Genomic DNA, 17,156 nt, shown 5'->3' on the forward strand with positions numbered 1-17,156 from the left:
ATGGTAGGCGAGAGTCTGATATGTTGTGGTAGAGAGTTCCAGAGTAGAGGGGATGCGCGGGAGAAATCTTGTATGCGATTGTGGGAAGAGGAGATAAGAGGGGAGTACAGAAGGAGATCTTGTGAGGATCGGAGGTTTCTTGCAGGTAAGTACTGGGAAACTAGGTCACAGATGTATGGAGGACTCAGGTTGTGGATGGCTTTGTATGTCATGGTTAGGGTTTTGAACTGGAGTCTTTGGGTAATGGGGAGCCAGTGCAGGGATTGACAGAGGGGAGAGGCCGGGGAATAGCGGGGGTACAGGTGGATTAGTCGGGCAGCAGAGTTAAGAATAGATTGGAAGGTTGCGAGAGTGTTAGAGGGGAGGCCACAGAGGAGGAGGTTGCAGTAGTCAAGGCGGGAAATGATGAGGGAATGGACTAGGGTTTTTGCAGATTCTTGGTTGAGGAATGTACGGATCCGTGAAATATTTTTGAGTTGAAGTCGGCAGGAAGCAGAAAGGGCTTGGATATGTGGTTTGAAAGAGAGATCAGTGTCAAGGATAACCCCGAGGCAGCGAGCTTGTGGAACTGGAGAGAGTGGGCAGCCATTTACTTTAATGGATAGGTCCGTTGGGGGGGGTCACGTGAGATGGGCGAAAGATGATTAATTCTGTTTTCAACCCCAAGCACCATTAGTCCGATTGCCACCACACCAGGGCAATCAGGAATAGCCAAGGCGAAGCATCAGAATTGGAGTATCTAATGTGATGTGCCGTTTCTGGGACAGCTGTGGTATTTTTAAGGTTGGGAAGGGTCCAAAAACCATGGACATGTCCAGCCTAATAATATCTGCTCTCACCTGTCTGCTTTGCCTTTTCCAGTTACAAAAAATGAAGGTGAAACCCATGTATTTTTTTCATATATTTATTTATTTATTTAATCATAAAAAGCTGTCCAATAATCTCTACATGGTGCAATTGTATAATATATTGGGGGGTTGTGCAATTATATGTCTGTCGGTTTGTCTATATGTCTGTCTTACTAGCTATCTATCAATATTATCTATCTCTTTAGCAGGGATGTTAAACTCAAATACACAGAAGGCCAAAATGAAAAACTTGGAGAAACTTGCTGGCCAACCTTGATATTTATTAAAAAATGCCTACAATGAGCAAGTTTTTCCTTATGAAATATAATGATGAAGTTTTTCATATGGAAACAAACTTAAAGGGGTCGTCCCATGAAGAAAATACATTTTAATTAATAGATTTTAGAATAAAATATTGGAATATAATATGCTATGTAAGAGCTGTAAAAAGCATATGGCCCTATGGCCTAATTTAAATATGTAATAACAAAGGATAAAAACTTGAATAATACAGATAAAAAGTATAATGAAACAAAAGTGCTCCCAAACACAGTATGATACCCCCCACACTGAATTCCTCCACAGTACCGTCCATACGCTTGGTATGATGATCCTACTATATCCACCCCCCCTCAATTCCCCTGACAAAGAATAGTGACCCCCCCACCACATAGTGATTCTCCAACAGTAATTCCCACAAAGCCCTCCATACAGTATAATGGCTACAAAAAGTGCTCCATACAGTATAATGGGCTCCATATAGCCATTCATACAGTATGATGGGACCCTGCATTGCCTTCCATACAGTATGATGGCCACAAAAGTGCTCCGTACAGTATAATGGCCACAATTAGAGCTTCATACAGTATAATAGCCCTACACAGTGCTCCATTCAGTTTACTGGCCACAAAAAGGGCTCCATACAGTGTAATGGGCCCCATATAGTCGTCCATACAGTATGACAGGACCCTGCATTGCCTTCCATACAGTATGATGGCCACAAAAAGTGCTCCGTACAGTGTAATGGCCACAAAAAGAGCTTCAAACAGTATAATAGCCCTGCACAGTGCTCCATTCAGTTTAATGGCCACAAAAAGTGCTCCATACAGTATAATGACTCCACATAGTGATCCGTACAGTCTAATGGCCCCACATAATGCTCTGAACAGTATAATGACCCAACATAGTGCTCCATACAGTGTAATGGGCCCATATAGTCCTCCATACAGTATAGGGGCCCCACATTGTGCTCCCTACATTATAGTGGCCCCACATAGTGCTCCCTAGAGTATAATGGGCCCACATAGTTCTCCATACAGTATAGGGGCCCCACGTAGTGCTCCCTACAGTATAGTGGCCCCATATAGCGCTCCATACAGTATAATGGGCTCACATAGTGCTACACACAGTATACAGGCCACACATTAAAAATCAATACTCACCTCTGCCTGTTCCCCCACTTTGCTTCGATCTCTTTATGGTGTCTTCAGATCCTCTGCACATCTCGGGACAGCGGGTGTGCTGGGACGACAGATGCAGAGGGGGAATGATGAGAGAGCTGATACAACCTCCTCCATCATTGCTTTCAACTGTATCGGCAGCTAAGATGCCTTTATAGTTGAAAGTGTGATGCTGGGCGAAGGACCTGCCTGGCGTTGCACGTTAAATATACTCAAGGGACCCACCTGTCGTCACAGTCCAAATATACTCACGTGCGGGCCAGAGTTTGACATGTGCCCTATGGCATTCACTGTTGTCTAAAAACGCAGCAAATCAATCATTTTTAGTCCTGCGTTTTTCTAGTTTTCTTGACTAACTTTATTGAAGTCAATGGGTGAAAAAACGCTTCAAAAACGCTGAAGGAATTGACATGCTGTAGATTTAAATCTGCACCAAATCTGCAAGTCACGAATAAGCAACGTGTGCATGAGACTTCAGGAATCTAATTCACTTTGCTGGTATCCAGATACCATTCAGGTTTTGTGACAAATCCGTGCTGCAAAAACGTGACGTGTGCACATAGCTTTACTGTATAAAACCATCATATTTTCTCTGCTTTTTAAAGAAATAAATTGTATTGCTGCACACTGATTTCTGTGATTTGTTTATAAAGGATCATTTTCTACACGTCCCAAAATGGAGCAACATATATTTTCATTTACAAGTGTTAAAAGATATATTTACACATTTGCTACAGTCCATGAAAGTAGCATCTGTTTTCAATACCGAAACGAAATAGTTATTTTTAAGTAGTTGACAGTTTCAGAAAGTGCCCCCACCCCATCTCTTATAGTGTAATCTGTCTCGGACATCTTCATAAGAAGAGAAGGAATGGAGATGTGCAATGTGTTACGGGCTGCAGCCTTGCTACTTTTTGCAGTTTGTGTAACAGGTAGGTAAAATGGATATGCCTCATTTTTGTCTGTGATAGAATAAAATAACTCTTAGCTTAGGCAATGCATAATAAAGCAATGTAAGGGTTTATTTACACATGGAAAAAAACATTTTTATGATTGAAAAGTTTCTGCAACATGTGCACAGATTTCTGCAGCCTCTCTCCAGATGAATATGATTGTTGGCAAAATCTCTGCACCATATCGTAAATTTGTGACAATTTTAACTAGAAATGTTGCTGTTATGTTAATGCCATTAAATCAGCTTCTTTCTATAATATATTAGATAAACTGATTTCTGTGTTTGCTTTTACCCTTTTTTGTTAAGTATGCAGGAAAATAAATTACTGTTCTATCAACACAAAATGTGGGCACACTAATTTAAAGGGGTTGTGCAGGTCTAAACTATTACCTATCCATGACATCAGATTATTGGGGGTCCATCACTCAGCACCTCCACCGCTCCGCTGCCCAGTAGTGTCAGGATGTAAGCAGCATAAATAGCAGAACACCTACAGTTCCAAACATTGGCCAGCGGCCGCTGATAGGTATTCCCGTTTATCTTTTCTGCACTTGAATAGTTTCAGTGAGTAGACAGCTATTAATTAGACATTAGTGAAGAATGTAATCATTAATACCCTCAATATTTCTTTAATGTATTTGCTATATAATACACTATAGGAACAGAAAAGCGCAAATAGGGTCTTATCCGGGTTAATATTAAAAAGAATATCAGAAATCCACTCACCTGTTGTAGGAGAGATCAGGCATATAAGATTAGTAGTCAGCTGCTGCACGTCCAATGGTCAAACAAGTGACCGCTAATATATCAATTCTTATGGAACTTATTTATGGACTTCCATGCGCTGCTTGACACAATACAAGATTCCAATTATGATAGAAGATCAATCATTTATTCCCAACGCATTTCGAAGTAAGAACATCTGTTTGTCATCCCCTGAGGAAGAAGTAGCTCTTACTTCGAAACGCGTTGGGAATAAATGATTAATCTTCTATCATAATTGGAATCTTGTATTGTGTCAAGCAGCGCATGGAAGTCCATAAATAAGTTCCATAAGAATTGATTTAATGTATTTGCGGCTCATCAGGGTTAAAGCTATTACATTTGATGCAGTTTCTACATGCCCTTTTGGGATGTTTTAGAGAGAAGATAAGAAGCGAGGAGAGAGGAAGAGTACACAAAAATTTTTTAGCTATTTTTGGGTCTTATCCTGATTCACCCTAAAACAAAACTTGTGCATTAACTACCCTAAAATAAGACTGGACTATAAACCAAATCTTTTCATTGAATGTATATAATAGAGATGATCTATCAGTGTCATGAAAAACCAGTTGGCACTCCACTTCTCTGTGATACTCCTTGTTTCAGAGACGACATTGGTACCATCAGGAAGCAAAGGCTGTATATGATTGCAACCTATACTACACCATATTGCTTTAAACAATATATTCATTACATTTTATATTATCATGTGTATTTTATAAATAATTTAAAGGGAGTCTGCAACCCCCAAAACTGAAATTGATCTATTTAGACATTCATATAGGGGACTTAGCCCCTATAAAAATCATAATTGTATTGTAGATTTAAGGAATTTAGTTTTATATAAAAACAGTATTATTATATATGTAAATGAGGGGACTTTGTTGCACCCTTGACATGGCCAAGTACTCGTAGCACCATTACGCTTCCTCAATTGCCATCCTCCTCCCCACCATTTATGGTGATGGCGCTCACTATGGAACACTGCCTCATCTAACTCCTCAGCTCTGCACCTACTACACTACTTGGACTAAGAGCACACACAGTGTCAGTATGTTCAGGGGTTCAGTTCTCATACATTTCCTTTGTGTAGTAGTCATTCTCCACCCACAGGATCACACAACATGAGAATGCACTCACACAGACATAGTTCTCCTTCTCATGTCCCTCTCCTGTCAGCCCAATGCTTTGTGATCCTGCTACACACAGAACAAGGATAAGAACTCAGCATGACACATTGTCTGCTCGTGGCCCTTGCCTTGTCAGAAAGTGGAGGGCTGCGGATTTAGATCAGGCTTCACTCAAAATCGAGTGTGATAGATCACTAAAAGGATAGAAGCAAGAAATGGTAATTGAGGTGGTACAAAGGTGCATGCCAAGGGTACTCTGATGACACCCAATTTACATATTGTCACAGCAGTATCTCACATGTATTCACACCGCTATGTTTCCACTCTGCTTATTCTCATATCTGGCCGCCGCAATGAGTCCATGCAGCACTTCCAACTATCCCTGATGTCTCCACATGGCTATAGGGGGCCACAGCCAGAATCTGCAGGAGTTTAACCCTACTGTGACCTGCAGGATTTGAATTCTCAGCCAATCACCAACCAGCAGGTGCTATATCAGGTAGCGCCGCACTCCACACCTTGCATGAGCTTAGGTTCCAGTTTGCTGTTAGCAGCTAGTTCCCAGGCAAGGTGATTTGTTTTTCCATCATTTTAGTGACCTGGCTTATCTTCTTGTACTCTCTGTTCTCTCCGCTTCTTACCTTGGCTTTGTAATCTAAACCTGTGGTGCCTGCCCGACCCCGGACCATCTGATTACGTTTCTGTCTCGCCCCTTTGTACCTTGCATACCTTCTCTGACCCGACCCATGCGCCAGCTGCTGCAGGTGCAGATACCGCTCTGTAGTGGCACCTGGTGCCTATCCTCGCCATTAGAGGTGCCAGCGAAGAGCAGGTAGCCACTTAGTCATGCCCCCAGGGTAAGTCTGGCCAGTGGATTCACACCTACCAGCGTTAGACATATCTAATCTTTTATCTTGAAAACAGTTTTATTTATTTTTTTTATAAAACTGAATGAACAAGAGTTACAGTATAAGTATGATTTTTATAAGGCCTAAGTCTTCTATATGAATGTGTAAATAAAAAGTTCAAGCTCAGTTTTGGGGGTGATACTCACTTTAAGAAATGATAATATTCGATTTTCCAAAATGAGGTATTCAATGCATTTTCAGGTCAATATTATGGTGGCCAAGAACATGTTTTGATGGAAAACCAGTGCAAGTGTATCAGGGTGACCTCTAGGTTTGTCCCATCCAAAGAAGATCCAAATGAAGAGATTCTAGAGAGAAATATTGAAATAACGTGAGTGTAAATAATCCATGTTTTATAAGAAAATGTATAATATTTAAAAACTTCTTGAATGACTTTATATTGGCTTATTGGTTATCACTGTGGTTTTACTGTATATGCACTTAAGTCATGGGTACGAATTCAGCCAGTGGTAACTGCATGGAAGTTCATGTTCTCCTTTCCCGAACGTCAGGTCTCATCTCACACTTCTGATAAATTGATTACGGTCTTTATGGGTATACAGTTCTAATATCAGAAGAGAGGATTGTCCCACTTTTCATTGCACCTGATGAGAGTAAATATTCTGCAGCACCACTGAACTGTGGAAACTATACTAGAAAAGTAAAATACATACATGATATTAATCATAGCTTCTATAGGCACATGCTGCTTATGCATAATCAGGATACCCTCAAGCCCATGCAGATTTTTCCTAGGTATTGTTAAAGGGAACCTGTCAGCAGGATTGTGCACAGTAACCTACAGACAGTGTCAGGTTATTACTGATTAAACTAATAGCTTTTCTGCCAGCCAGGGGAGGAGGGCGCAAGCATATCCCGGACGGTCCTACAGCCTCAGGACGCAGTTTCCACCGCTGGCCACCTATGATTGGCACTACTCTGACTATGAGTGCGCAGCAATACGTATATCTTACCATACCGGATACGAAAAATATTACACACAAAAAGCAACACCTTTTATTGCACAGGACTCTACCGGACCTCCTTTTCAAGCATCTTAAGGTTACCTCTAACCTATTACCTATCATTACATGGTACACTTCATATCCTTCAAAGGTTACCATTTATTTACAGCCTACCATTACCCGCATGGAAGTTTATATACGGCTATTCCCTAACCCTGGCTCCCATTCCTCTTGAACCCAAGTAAACCCCATGATTAAGACCCGGGAGGGTCGAAACGTCGGGTGTTTCTATTTTACTGGGTTTTGGACCAATTTTTGTAACTTGGCACTTATCTGTTTGTCAAAAATAAAATTCCACTGTTGGTTGCAAATTATTTCATTAGAGTGTGCGGTGAATTTTTGCCACTCTTTTCTGCACATAGGCACCTGGCAATGGCGCCTGCGCAGCAGCGTGATCACATCATTTCTTTGATGTTATCCATAAATTCCTAAATAATAAAAAAAAAAAACAGTTTGAAAATGGCGCCATTTTCAAACTGAGTTTTTTTTTATTTTAGGAATCTATGGATAACATCAAAGAAGTGACTTACATACACATTATAGATGTGAGCATGCTGCAGCACAGGCGCTACCGTTGGTGCCTGCCTGTAGAAGGGGATTTTTTTTCAAGATATACATAATATTCATTATGTAAAGTAGGCGTCAGGTCAGTGAGGGAGCAGTGACTTGTCAGAAGCCATACTGGTGAATACCTAATCAGAGCACCACATGATGACCCCCCCCACACACAATCCGAACATATCATTAACTTAAAAATGAAATAAAGATTAAACAACAACCACAAGATGGATTTCTTCAACCAAGGTATCATTGTAATCAGTATAACGGCGCCGACCTGACACTGTGTGTAGATTTCTGTGCACAATCCTGCTGACACATTCCCTTTAAACACCAAAAAGATTCTCTTAAAAGACTCAGGATGTTTTCCACTTTCAGAAGAGTGGACCCCAAATATTTTCTGTAATTCTGCCCAGCTCTGGCTCTGACACTTTTCTAGTCTCACTGTTTGAGCTGCAATGGTGATGTTGTGTTAAAAGCTCACAACACTGCTGCAGCCAGTCACTGAGTTCTGCAGCTTGGTCTATATAGAAGGAATGAGCCGCTGAACTCAGCAATCGGCTACAGCAGTGATGTGAGCTATGCCTAGGGAGGGTAATTGCTGTCTAATATTTGACATCACAGGAAACTTTTGGGGTCTGTATTTTTAAAAGTTTAAAACCCATTTTAGAGGCGGTGGAGTTTTACTATTTCTTAAAGCAGTTGGCGACTAATTTTTAATTAATGGCTTATCCTCAGGATAGGCCATCAATATCTTTATTAGTGGGGGTGCAACACTTGACATCCCCACCAATCTGCTGTCATCAGTGGCACCAAAACTTTTCTGATGCTGCCGGAACATAGCATCTACATTGAAACTACAGTGGCTATTGGCAGGTACTACAGATCCACACTTTATTTATTTCAATAGGGGTGGATCTGCAGTACCTGTCCACGACCACTATAGAAATGGCAGAGCTGCTGTGTTCCAGCAGCATCCAAGAACTTCCGGCCAGTGGCGACAACAGCTAATCGGCGAAAAAGCCAGGTGTCGCACCCATACTGATCTGATATTGATGGCCTTTCTTAATGATTTTGACACTTAATAAAAACCCTTTCTATTTTGTCACTTTTCCTAAATTTTTCCTCCAGAACCCCTCAATGAGTATGAGCATGCAACATCTTTTAAACTCAGGTGAACCCATCAAATTTCAATCAGAATATTTCAGGAAAGTGGCGTATTATTTTTTATGTCGTTTTTTTTTTCAGAGGATTTTATTCAATGGTTTCTGAAACTTTTTTTTACATCATTGATCAACAAAGAATCCGCTAGCGCTTTTTTAAGCAAAAATGATGGCAAGCTCCCCAAAAAAGTCTAGGACATGAATGATCAGGTTTTTACATAGAAATGCATCTGTTCATTCTATTGAGCACTTTCTGATAAGTTTTTGAGGCAGTTTCCATGCGAATCTGCCTGAAAAAGATGTGGTGTGCACAAACCTTTACTCCAGAAATTTTGTGGTAGAAACAAAGCTTGTGACAAGCAGTCAAATGAGAGGCCTAATTGTTCAATATGCACCACACTTTATTAATTATTATTGCTAGTGTTATATGAAAACTTTATTACATGTTTTTGTATTTCGCCCACAGAGTTCCACTGAGCAGCAGAATGAACATTTCAGATCCAACTTCTCCATTAAGAACTGAATTTACGTATAATCTTTTAAGCCTGTAAGCGATAACATTTTTATTTAAACTTTTGTCAATAATAATTGAGAATTTAGTTTGTATTAGTGCTATTACAGCACTTGATTTTACTTAACTTTTTTTTTTTTTGTAAGGATGCAATCCTTAAAAAAAAAAAAAAATGATATGGCATATTTCATAAGGATAATCTGTACCCATATGCCCTTAAATGATGCTTGGAAGTCATACAGGGGTCCCCCTCCTCAGAATAATCCAAAATTTTACATTTTCGCGTGGTCGCCGCACACGTTAAATCGCCACATGTGGATGCATCTGCATAAAACACATGTCCCTGCATACTCAATGTTAAAGATAGGTACGCAAGGAAAAGCATGACGCCTACAGAAGTAGGCGGAGCGTAGGTGGAGCTTCAGGGAGGAAGAAAGGAGGAAGTAGGCAGCCATCCACAGCCGTCCTGAACGCAAATCTGAAACCAGCCTTAAAGGTGTATTAGTTTTAGGCCTCATTCACATGTCACTATTTTTGTGACAGTGTTTGCATGCCAAAGCCAAGAGTGGAATTTACAGAGAAAAGCTATAATTGAAAGATTGACATCTGTTCTGTGTTTTTGAGACAGTCCTGATAATTAATGGAAAAAAATTAACTGGAGTATAAGTTGGTGCATAATACAAATACTGATTCAATAATACTGATGTGAATAAGGCCTAACCTATCTTCCAATATTTCTGCACCTGTATGGTCCTCTATATGGGATTATCCATGATCCTTGCATGCTGATTAATGCTTCACAAGCATGGCCTTACATTCCCATTCGTGCTGCTCCTACCTACCTAGGAATGCCAATATAAAAGACTAAGCAAACAAGAGGAAAATATTAGAGAGACACACTCCGTAACTAATCTACCAACCAACATATGAAAACGAGTGCACACAAAGGTCTCATAAAAACTAACAATTTATTAAATATACTTAAAAAAGATTTAAATACAAAAGACATACACATACCAAAACAGAATGTTCCTAAAAGTGGCACCAGTAACATGTACAAAGTAAGAGATGTAAAGTAACACAACAGGTTCCAAATAGGACAAAGAACCCCATCCACGTAATAATTCAAGTCAACTAACAAGTGTCATGACTGGTACTAAATAGTTTAATGAAAAAATGCATAAGGTAAGTACTTACACAAAAGATGGTATTTCAGTGAAAGGGGGGGTCTGGTATATGCGTCCTTGTCCACCTGTCCCATCGCAGGTTTCACCCAGAGGCTTCATCAGAGTGAATACCAACACAAAAGAATGAGCAAACAAAAGGAAAATATTAGAGAGACAGACTCCAAAACTAATCCTGCCGACTTATGCCGGTTCCTTTCTCTGGTTTACTAACCAAGGTAGACAATAGAAGGCTGTCACTGTGTGGAGCGGCACTTGCATAGATTGATATTCTAAAATAACATCACCTGAACTGTAACCTGTACCAGCCCAGGCAATGACGCCATATGAGATGTTGCTAGAAAAAGCAGGTCCCCAAGAGAAAAGTGACCTGTCAGTCAGAGACGGAAGGCAGACAGCGAGTGGGAAATAGAGAAAGAGACAGGTGCATAGTCTCACCTGATTGCACTTACTTGCATAAGATTTCAGTGATGCAACGTAAGGATTTAATCAGCATTCCAGTCCCTATATATATATATATATATATATATACACACACATGTCATTAGTTTGTGGTGTAAAATTCTGATGACAGTTTCCCTTTAAATAAAGATTTCTCTTATATATATATATTTTTTTTTTAGTTGCAAGAAATGTGACCCTGTGGAAATTGAAATTGGTGGTGAATCAGTTCTTGTTTCTCAAGGAAGCTGCAGTACACCTGATGAAGAACCCTGCTACACTTATGATAGAAACAAGTGCTACACAACTAAAATTCCCTTCACATTGAACGGAAAGACAATAATGAAGGAAGTGTCTCTAAATCCTGAATCCTGTTATGAATAAAACACACAATAAAGCAATACTGTTTATAACCGCATCAATCAGGCAGCACAGAATAAGAGGAATTTAAGACAGGCTTTGGTCATGCGTTTTGTGCAGTACTTTACTATGCGTCATACCAATGTGGCTTTATAGCCTTGCCTTACACAAATTACAGCTTTGCAATAAATCAAATCATTGCCTATACAGAGCAATAAAGCAATTGTGTGAAAGCTGTCTTGTACTATATTACAGAGAATTATTAACATCATTACAGGATTGGTCTCATGGCAACAAACTCTTTCCAAGTTCCATCTTAGGACCCAAGAACATCTTAAAGGGTGAGTACCCCATTAAGGACCACCTTGTACCTTTCAGGGTGAGAGACCAGATGTTTTGTAAGAAAACACTTTTAGCGACAGAAGTACGAACTTATAATAACTTTTAATATGAATCTTGTTAAAAGGGGTTTTCTCAGATGACTAAGCTATTGATGTTCTATCATTAAGATAGCTCATACCTAAGGGTATGTGCACATGATCAGGAATGGCTCGGTATTTGCTCAGGATTTGATGCAGGTGAAATCTGCACCAAATCTGCACCTGAGGTTGCTGGCAGGTCACCTGCATTTTTGATGCATTTTTTCCATGTGTTTTTTTCAGCATGCGTTTTTAATGCGTTTTTTTCATTGCATGCGTCTTTTTTGTCACTTAAAATAAAGCTAATTGAAACTTGGCTTCTGGAAAGGAAAAAAAAGTGATTTCCTGTTTGCAGATATATTGGGGTATGTTCCCACGGTCAGTAAACGCTGCGGGATGGACGCTGCGTACATCCGCAATGTCCAACCTGCAGCATCCAGCTGTTACAGCATAGTGGATGGGATTTCAAGAAATCCCATGCCCACTATGCGTGCACCGATGCCCACGGCTCACCCGTAGAGTCGGACATGCAGTGCGTCTTTCCAGACCACAGCATGTCAATTTACGTAGCGTTATGTTACATAATGTTATGTAATGTTACCGTATATACTCGTGTATAAGCCAAGATTTTCAACCCATTCTTTTGGGCTGAAAGTCCCCCCCTCAGCTTATACGCAAGTCATATATCAGGGGTCGGTGGGGTAGGGGGAGTGGGGGTGTCATACTGACCCCCCTGGCTTGGTCTCTGCTGCCCCCCGCTTCTCCCACGGTCTCAGGCACCCTCCTTCAGCGGTTATGTGGCACCGCTCATTAAAGTCATGAATATGCGCATATTCATACTTTAATGAGCGGTACCAAGTGACCGCTGAAGGATGGAATAGCTGCCGGAGAACCTGGGAGAAGCGGGGCTGCAGAGACGGCAAGTATATGCGATATTTACCTGTCCCTGGTCCTCCACATTCTCTCACTGTGATGTTCAGGTCAGATGGTGCAGTGATGTAGTTAGTGCGTGCTGCGCCCTCTGCCTGAACAGTCACTGACAGAGGGACCCGGAAGACAGAGCGGCGCGCAGCGATGGACCGGGGACAGATGAATATCGCCAGTACCGGGGTCCTGAGCCAGCAGTGACACCGTCACCTGTCCCCCATAGCGCGCCAGTGTCCCTGCCTGCTCTGGACACCGATACCTGGCCCCCAGCGATGAGAGGTGAGTATGTCATTTTTTTATTTGCAGCAGTGGCATATGGGGCCTATTCTATGGAGCATCTTATGGGGGCATAATGTATGGAGCATCGTATGGGGGCATAATGTATGGAGCATTTTATGGGGGCATAGTCTATGGAGCATCTTATGGGGGCATAATGTATGGAGCATCTTATTGGGCATAATCTATGGAGCATTTTATGGGGCAGCATATGGGGCATATTATTCTATGAAGCATCTTATGGGGCCATTATTAACCTTTGTGCAGCATTATATGGGGTGTTTTTTGTATGGAGCAGCTTATGGGGCCATCATGAACTGTATGGAGCATTATATGGGGCTCCTGATTCAATATGGACATTCAAAAACATTTAACCTTCTGATGTCTCAATTAATTTTACTTTTATTGGTATTTATTTTTATTTTCGAAATTTACCAGTAGCTGCTGCATTTTCCACCCTAGGCTTATACACGAGTCAATAAGTTTCCCCAGTTTTTTGTGGCAAAATTAGGGGAGTCGGCTTATAGTCGGGTCGGCTTGTACACGTATATATACGGTATGTTACGTAAATTACCCATACACTTTCATTGGATGCGGTAAAACCGCATTATCTTAAGAGTCACATGCGTATTAAGTGCTGGAATGCAGCTTACTACGCATGTGTACTAATTTACATAATGTTGAATCTTGTGACAGCCAGAAGTGCATGACAGGAAGTGGAGGAAAGCACAGAGAGAGGTCCCCTCCTTTTTAATAAATAAATAATAATTTTTAAAAAATAGGATTGGGTCCCCCTATATTTGTTATCTAGCCAGAGTAAAGCAGACTACTGGGACTGGTTTTTCAGGTTGGTAAGGATCCAATATCCATGAACCTTACCAGCCTGATAATACCAGGTCGCAGCAGTCTGCTTACCTTGGATGTTTAGCAAAAATAGTGGGATCCTTCAAAAAAATAGCATGGTGTCCCGTTATTTTTGTTAACCAGCCAAGGAAAAAGTAGACAGCTGCTGCCTGGTACTCTCGGGCTGTATTTTGGCACTCAGCAGGCTAAAAATAGCAGCCCGCAGCTGCCCCACAATTGGCACATCCAAAGATGTGCCAATCATGGCACTTTACCCGGCTCTTCCCACTTGCCCTGTAGCAGTGGCAAGTGGGGTAATATTTGTGGGGTTGATGTCACCTTTGTATTTTCTAGTGACATCAAGCCCACGGCTTAGTAATGGAGAAGCGTCTATAAGACCCCTATCCATTACTAATCCTATAGTTACTGTATATGGTAAATAAAGACACAGCCAGAATAAAGTTCTTTAATTGAAATAATGACACAGACTCCTTTAATAATCATAATTAAACCATACTTACTGCATCGCCTATTCCACTGAAGCCCTCGTTCTCTTGTAAGAGAAATAAAATAAAAGCAACAATATCCTTACCTGTCTGCTGAGAAGATATACATCCTGTCCCAAGACGACTCCAGCTCTGCTACATCTGGATGTCAGGCTGAACGGTGGCATTATGCCATGACTCAGCCTGACATCCAGACACAGCTGAGTTTGAAGATGATGACCGCTGATATCTCCGGCAGTCACTTGCATGGCATTTCTCGCGGTCAGCTAATCATGAGACCCCGTCCCCGCCGGTCACGTGCACGGCAGTTCTCGCGGTCAACCCAGCTCATTGCGAGAACTGCAGTGGACACGAACTTGCGGCTGTGGCACAAGGCACATCTTTATTTAAATTAGTTCACAAGCATAGTAAACTGCGTTTCCATGTCAGAGACACCGCACTACACTTGCTCATAGAGCCAGTGCGCGTGTCCTGAGTACAGAAGCAGTGCTAAACGAGGTACAGGAGGGATAAACAGACGGGAGGTCAGACAAAGCCAAAGGTCATACACAGGATCACAGTACAGTACCAGGGATGAGACAGAGCGGATAATCAGGGCCAAGCAGAGATCAAAACCAAACAGACATATAAGGTACCAGGCAGAATCCAAAGAGATATCCAGAGAACAGACCGAGTCATACACAGAGAATCAAGTAACCAGAACACAGCACAAACACACTCAGGGGTCACCACACAATGCCAAGGGCAAGAGTATAACTGACAGGGATGGGAGCGTCCTGAGGCTATAAGAAGCCTCCCCCAGAACCAGGGAGAGGCCACAATCATAGCCCCAGGTGTGCAGGTAAGCCTGCATCGGGATCACAACCTTTAACTCCAGAAATGCCAGTCATCAGCACTGGTTCCAGACATTAACCCCACGTGTGCGAGTCAAACCCGCACTGAGATCATGACATTCCGCACTTAGTACGCATGTGACTATAAAGATAATGCAGTTTTACCAGATCTAATTAAATCCTATGGGTAATTAACGCTTCTGGAGACTGAGCGTCTCCGCAACATAAATACACATGATGCGGTCTGGAAAGATGTACTGCATGTCCTTTTACACAGGGATGCCGTGAGCATCTCTGAGCGCATAGTGGACATTGGATTTCTTGAAATCCTACCCACTATGCTTTAACATCTGGCCACTGTGGGTTAGACGCTGAGGATTTACGCAGCGTCCAACCCGCAGCGTTTACTGACCGTGGGAACATACCCTATGTGTGCTACCTAGGACATACAGAATGCTGGCAGGGAAAATATTACACACCGTCAGCATTCTCTGTCCTAGGTACGCACACATATTATAGAGAAAGACCGGCAACTCCTTAAACTTTAATTGGGGAGAGTACATAGACTGAATAATTTGTGTTTATTGGGTGGCGGAGATTTTATTTAATGGGGGGCACAGTGCTGCTTACCACCTTATATTTTGATAGGTGCATGGCTAATAGCATGTTAATAGTGGGGTACACATCTGTATTCAATGTCGCAGTATGAAGGAGACACATACAAGTATAAGTGCTTCTCACAAAATTAGAATATCCCACTAACACTGGAGCATGTGTTTTTCTCTGTGCAGACGGCACGTCTGAGCAGCAACTGGCGTTGTTGGAGCCCAGGTTCAATCAGGGTTTAGGCCAAGGCCTAATTGGAGCAAGTTTTATATCTGATGTAGTTTGAATGTGGAGGCAGCAGGAGACTTTGCCGGACACACAGCAGGGGAGCAGCTGGTGTTACTGAACCCCACTAACACTGGAGCATGTGTTATTCTCTGTGAAGACGGCACGTCTGAGCAGCAACTGGCGGTGTTGGAGCCCAGGTTCAATCAGGGTTTAGGCTGAGGCCTAAGTGGAGCAAGTTTTATATCTGATGTAGTTTGAATGTGGAGGCAGCAGGAGACTTTGCCGGACACAGAGCAGGGGCGCAACTGGCGTTACTGAACCCCACTAACACTGGAGCATGTGTTTTTCTCTGTGCAGATGGCACATCTGAGCAGCAGCTGGCGGTGTTGGAGCCCAGGTTCAATCAGGGTTTAGGCTGAGGCCTAATTGGAGCAAGTTTTATATCTGATGTAGTTTGAATGTGGAGGCAGCAGGAGACTTTGCCGGACACACAGCAGGGGAGCAGCTGGCGTTACTGAACCCCACTAACACAGGAGCTAGTGTTTTTCTCTGTGCAGACGGCACTTCTGAGCAACAACTGGCGGTGTTGGAGCCCAGGTTCAATCAGGGTTTAGGCTGAGGCCTAATTGGATCAAGTTTTATATCTGATGCAGTTTGAATGTGGAGGCAGCAGGAGACTTTGCCAGACACACAGCAGGGAGCAGCTGGCGTTACTGAACCCCACTTACACAGGAGCTAGTGTTTTTCTCTGTGCACACGGCACATCTGAGCAGCAACTGGCGGTGTTGGAGCCCAGGGTCATTCATGGAGTAGGCTAAGGCCGAATTGGAGCAAGTTTAACCCCTTAAGCCCCAAGGGTGGTTTGCACGTTCATGACAGGGCCAATTTTTACAATTCTGACCACTGTCCCTTTATGAGGTAATAACTCTGAAACGCTTCCATGGATCCCGGTGATTCTGGCACTGTTTTCTCATGACATATTGTACTTCATGTTAGTGGTAAAATTTCATTCAAATAACTTGCGTTTATTTGTGAAAAAAACAGAAATTTGGCAAAAATTTTGAAAATTTCGCAATTTTCCAACTTTGAATTTTTATGCCCTTAAATCACAGAGATACGGCACACAAAAAACTTGATAAGTAACATTTCCCACATGTTTACTTTACATCAGCACAATTTTGGAATCAAAATTTTTTTTTGTTAGGAAGTTATA

General features: G+C 41.9%; 1 protein-coding gene and 1 long non-coding RNA gene across 4 annotated transcripts in view; one reads left to right on the forward strand and one right to left on the reverse strand.

Moving 5' to 3' along the window:
- The window catches only part of LOC141046596 (uncharacterized), a 48,512-nt gene extending 37,596 nt beyond the window's left edge, over positions 1-10,916 (reverse strand). The window contains exons 1-3 of one of the 3 annotated variants that reach the window (XR_012219620.1): positions 10,719-10,912; positions 10,518-10,600; positions 6,210-6,371 (exon numbers count right to left, since the gene is read on the reverse strand). This is a non-coding gene — a long non-coding RNA (uncharacterized lncRNA). Of the gene's footprint in view, positions 1-6,209; positions 6,372-10,517 lie in introns of all 3 variants that reach the window. The other 2 variants (XR_012219619.1, XR_012219617.1) reach the window with 2 other exon arrangements.
- JCHAIN (joining chain of multimeric IgA and IgM) lies at positions 3,089-11,538 on the forward strand. The gene is made up of 4 exons (XM_073541070.1): positions 3,089-3,240; positions 6,265-6,394; positions 9,276-9,356; positions 11,128-11,538. The coding sequence occupies exons 1-4, from the start codon at positions 3,180-3,182 to the stop codon at positions 11,327-11,329; spliced, it is 474 nt and encodes a 157-aa protein (XP_073397171.1). The 5' UTR covers positions 3,089-3,179; the 3' UTR covers positions 11,330-11,538.
- Positions 11,539-17,156: the final 5,618 nt, after the last annotated feature.

This window comes from Dendrobates tinctorius, unplaced genomic scaffold (assembly GCF_039654945.1).
Source record: "Dendrobates tinctorius isolate UK_male_01 unplaced genomic scaffold, ASM3965494v1 ptg000011l, whole genome shotgun sequence".
Taxonomy (NCBI): Eukaryota; Metazoa; Chordata; class Amphibia; order Anura; family Dendrobatidae; genus Dendrobates; species Dendrobates tinctorius.

Excerpts from the sequence above, each read along its gene's own strand:
- JCHAIN (XM_073541070.1), top strand. The coding sequence starts at position 3,180 with ATGGAGATGTGCAATGTGTTACGGGCTGCAGCCTTGCTACTTTTTGCA. Across the intron at positions 3,241-6,264 it reads TTTTGCAGTTTGTGTAACAG|GTCAATATTATGGTGGCCAA; the intron begins GTAGGTAAAATG and ends ATGCATTTTCAG. Across the intron at positions 9,357-11,127 it reads ACGTATAATCTTTTAAGCCT|TTGCAAGAAATGTGACCCTG; the intron begins GTAAGCGATAAC and ends TTTTTTTTTTAG.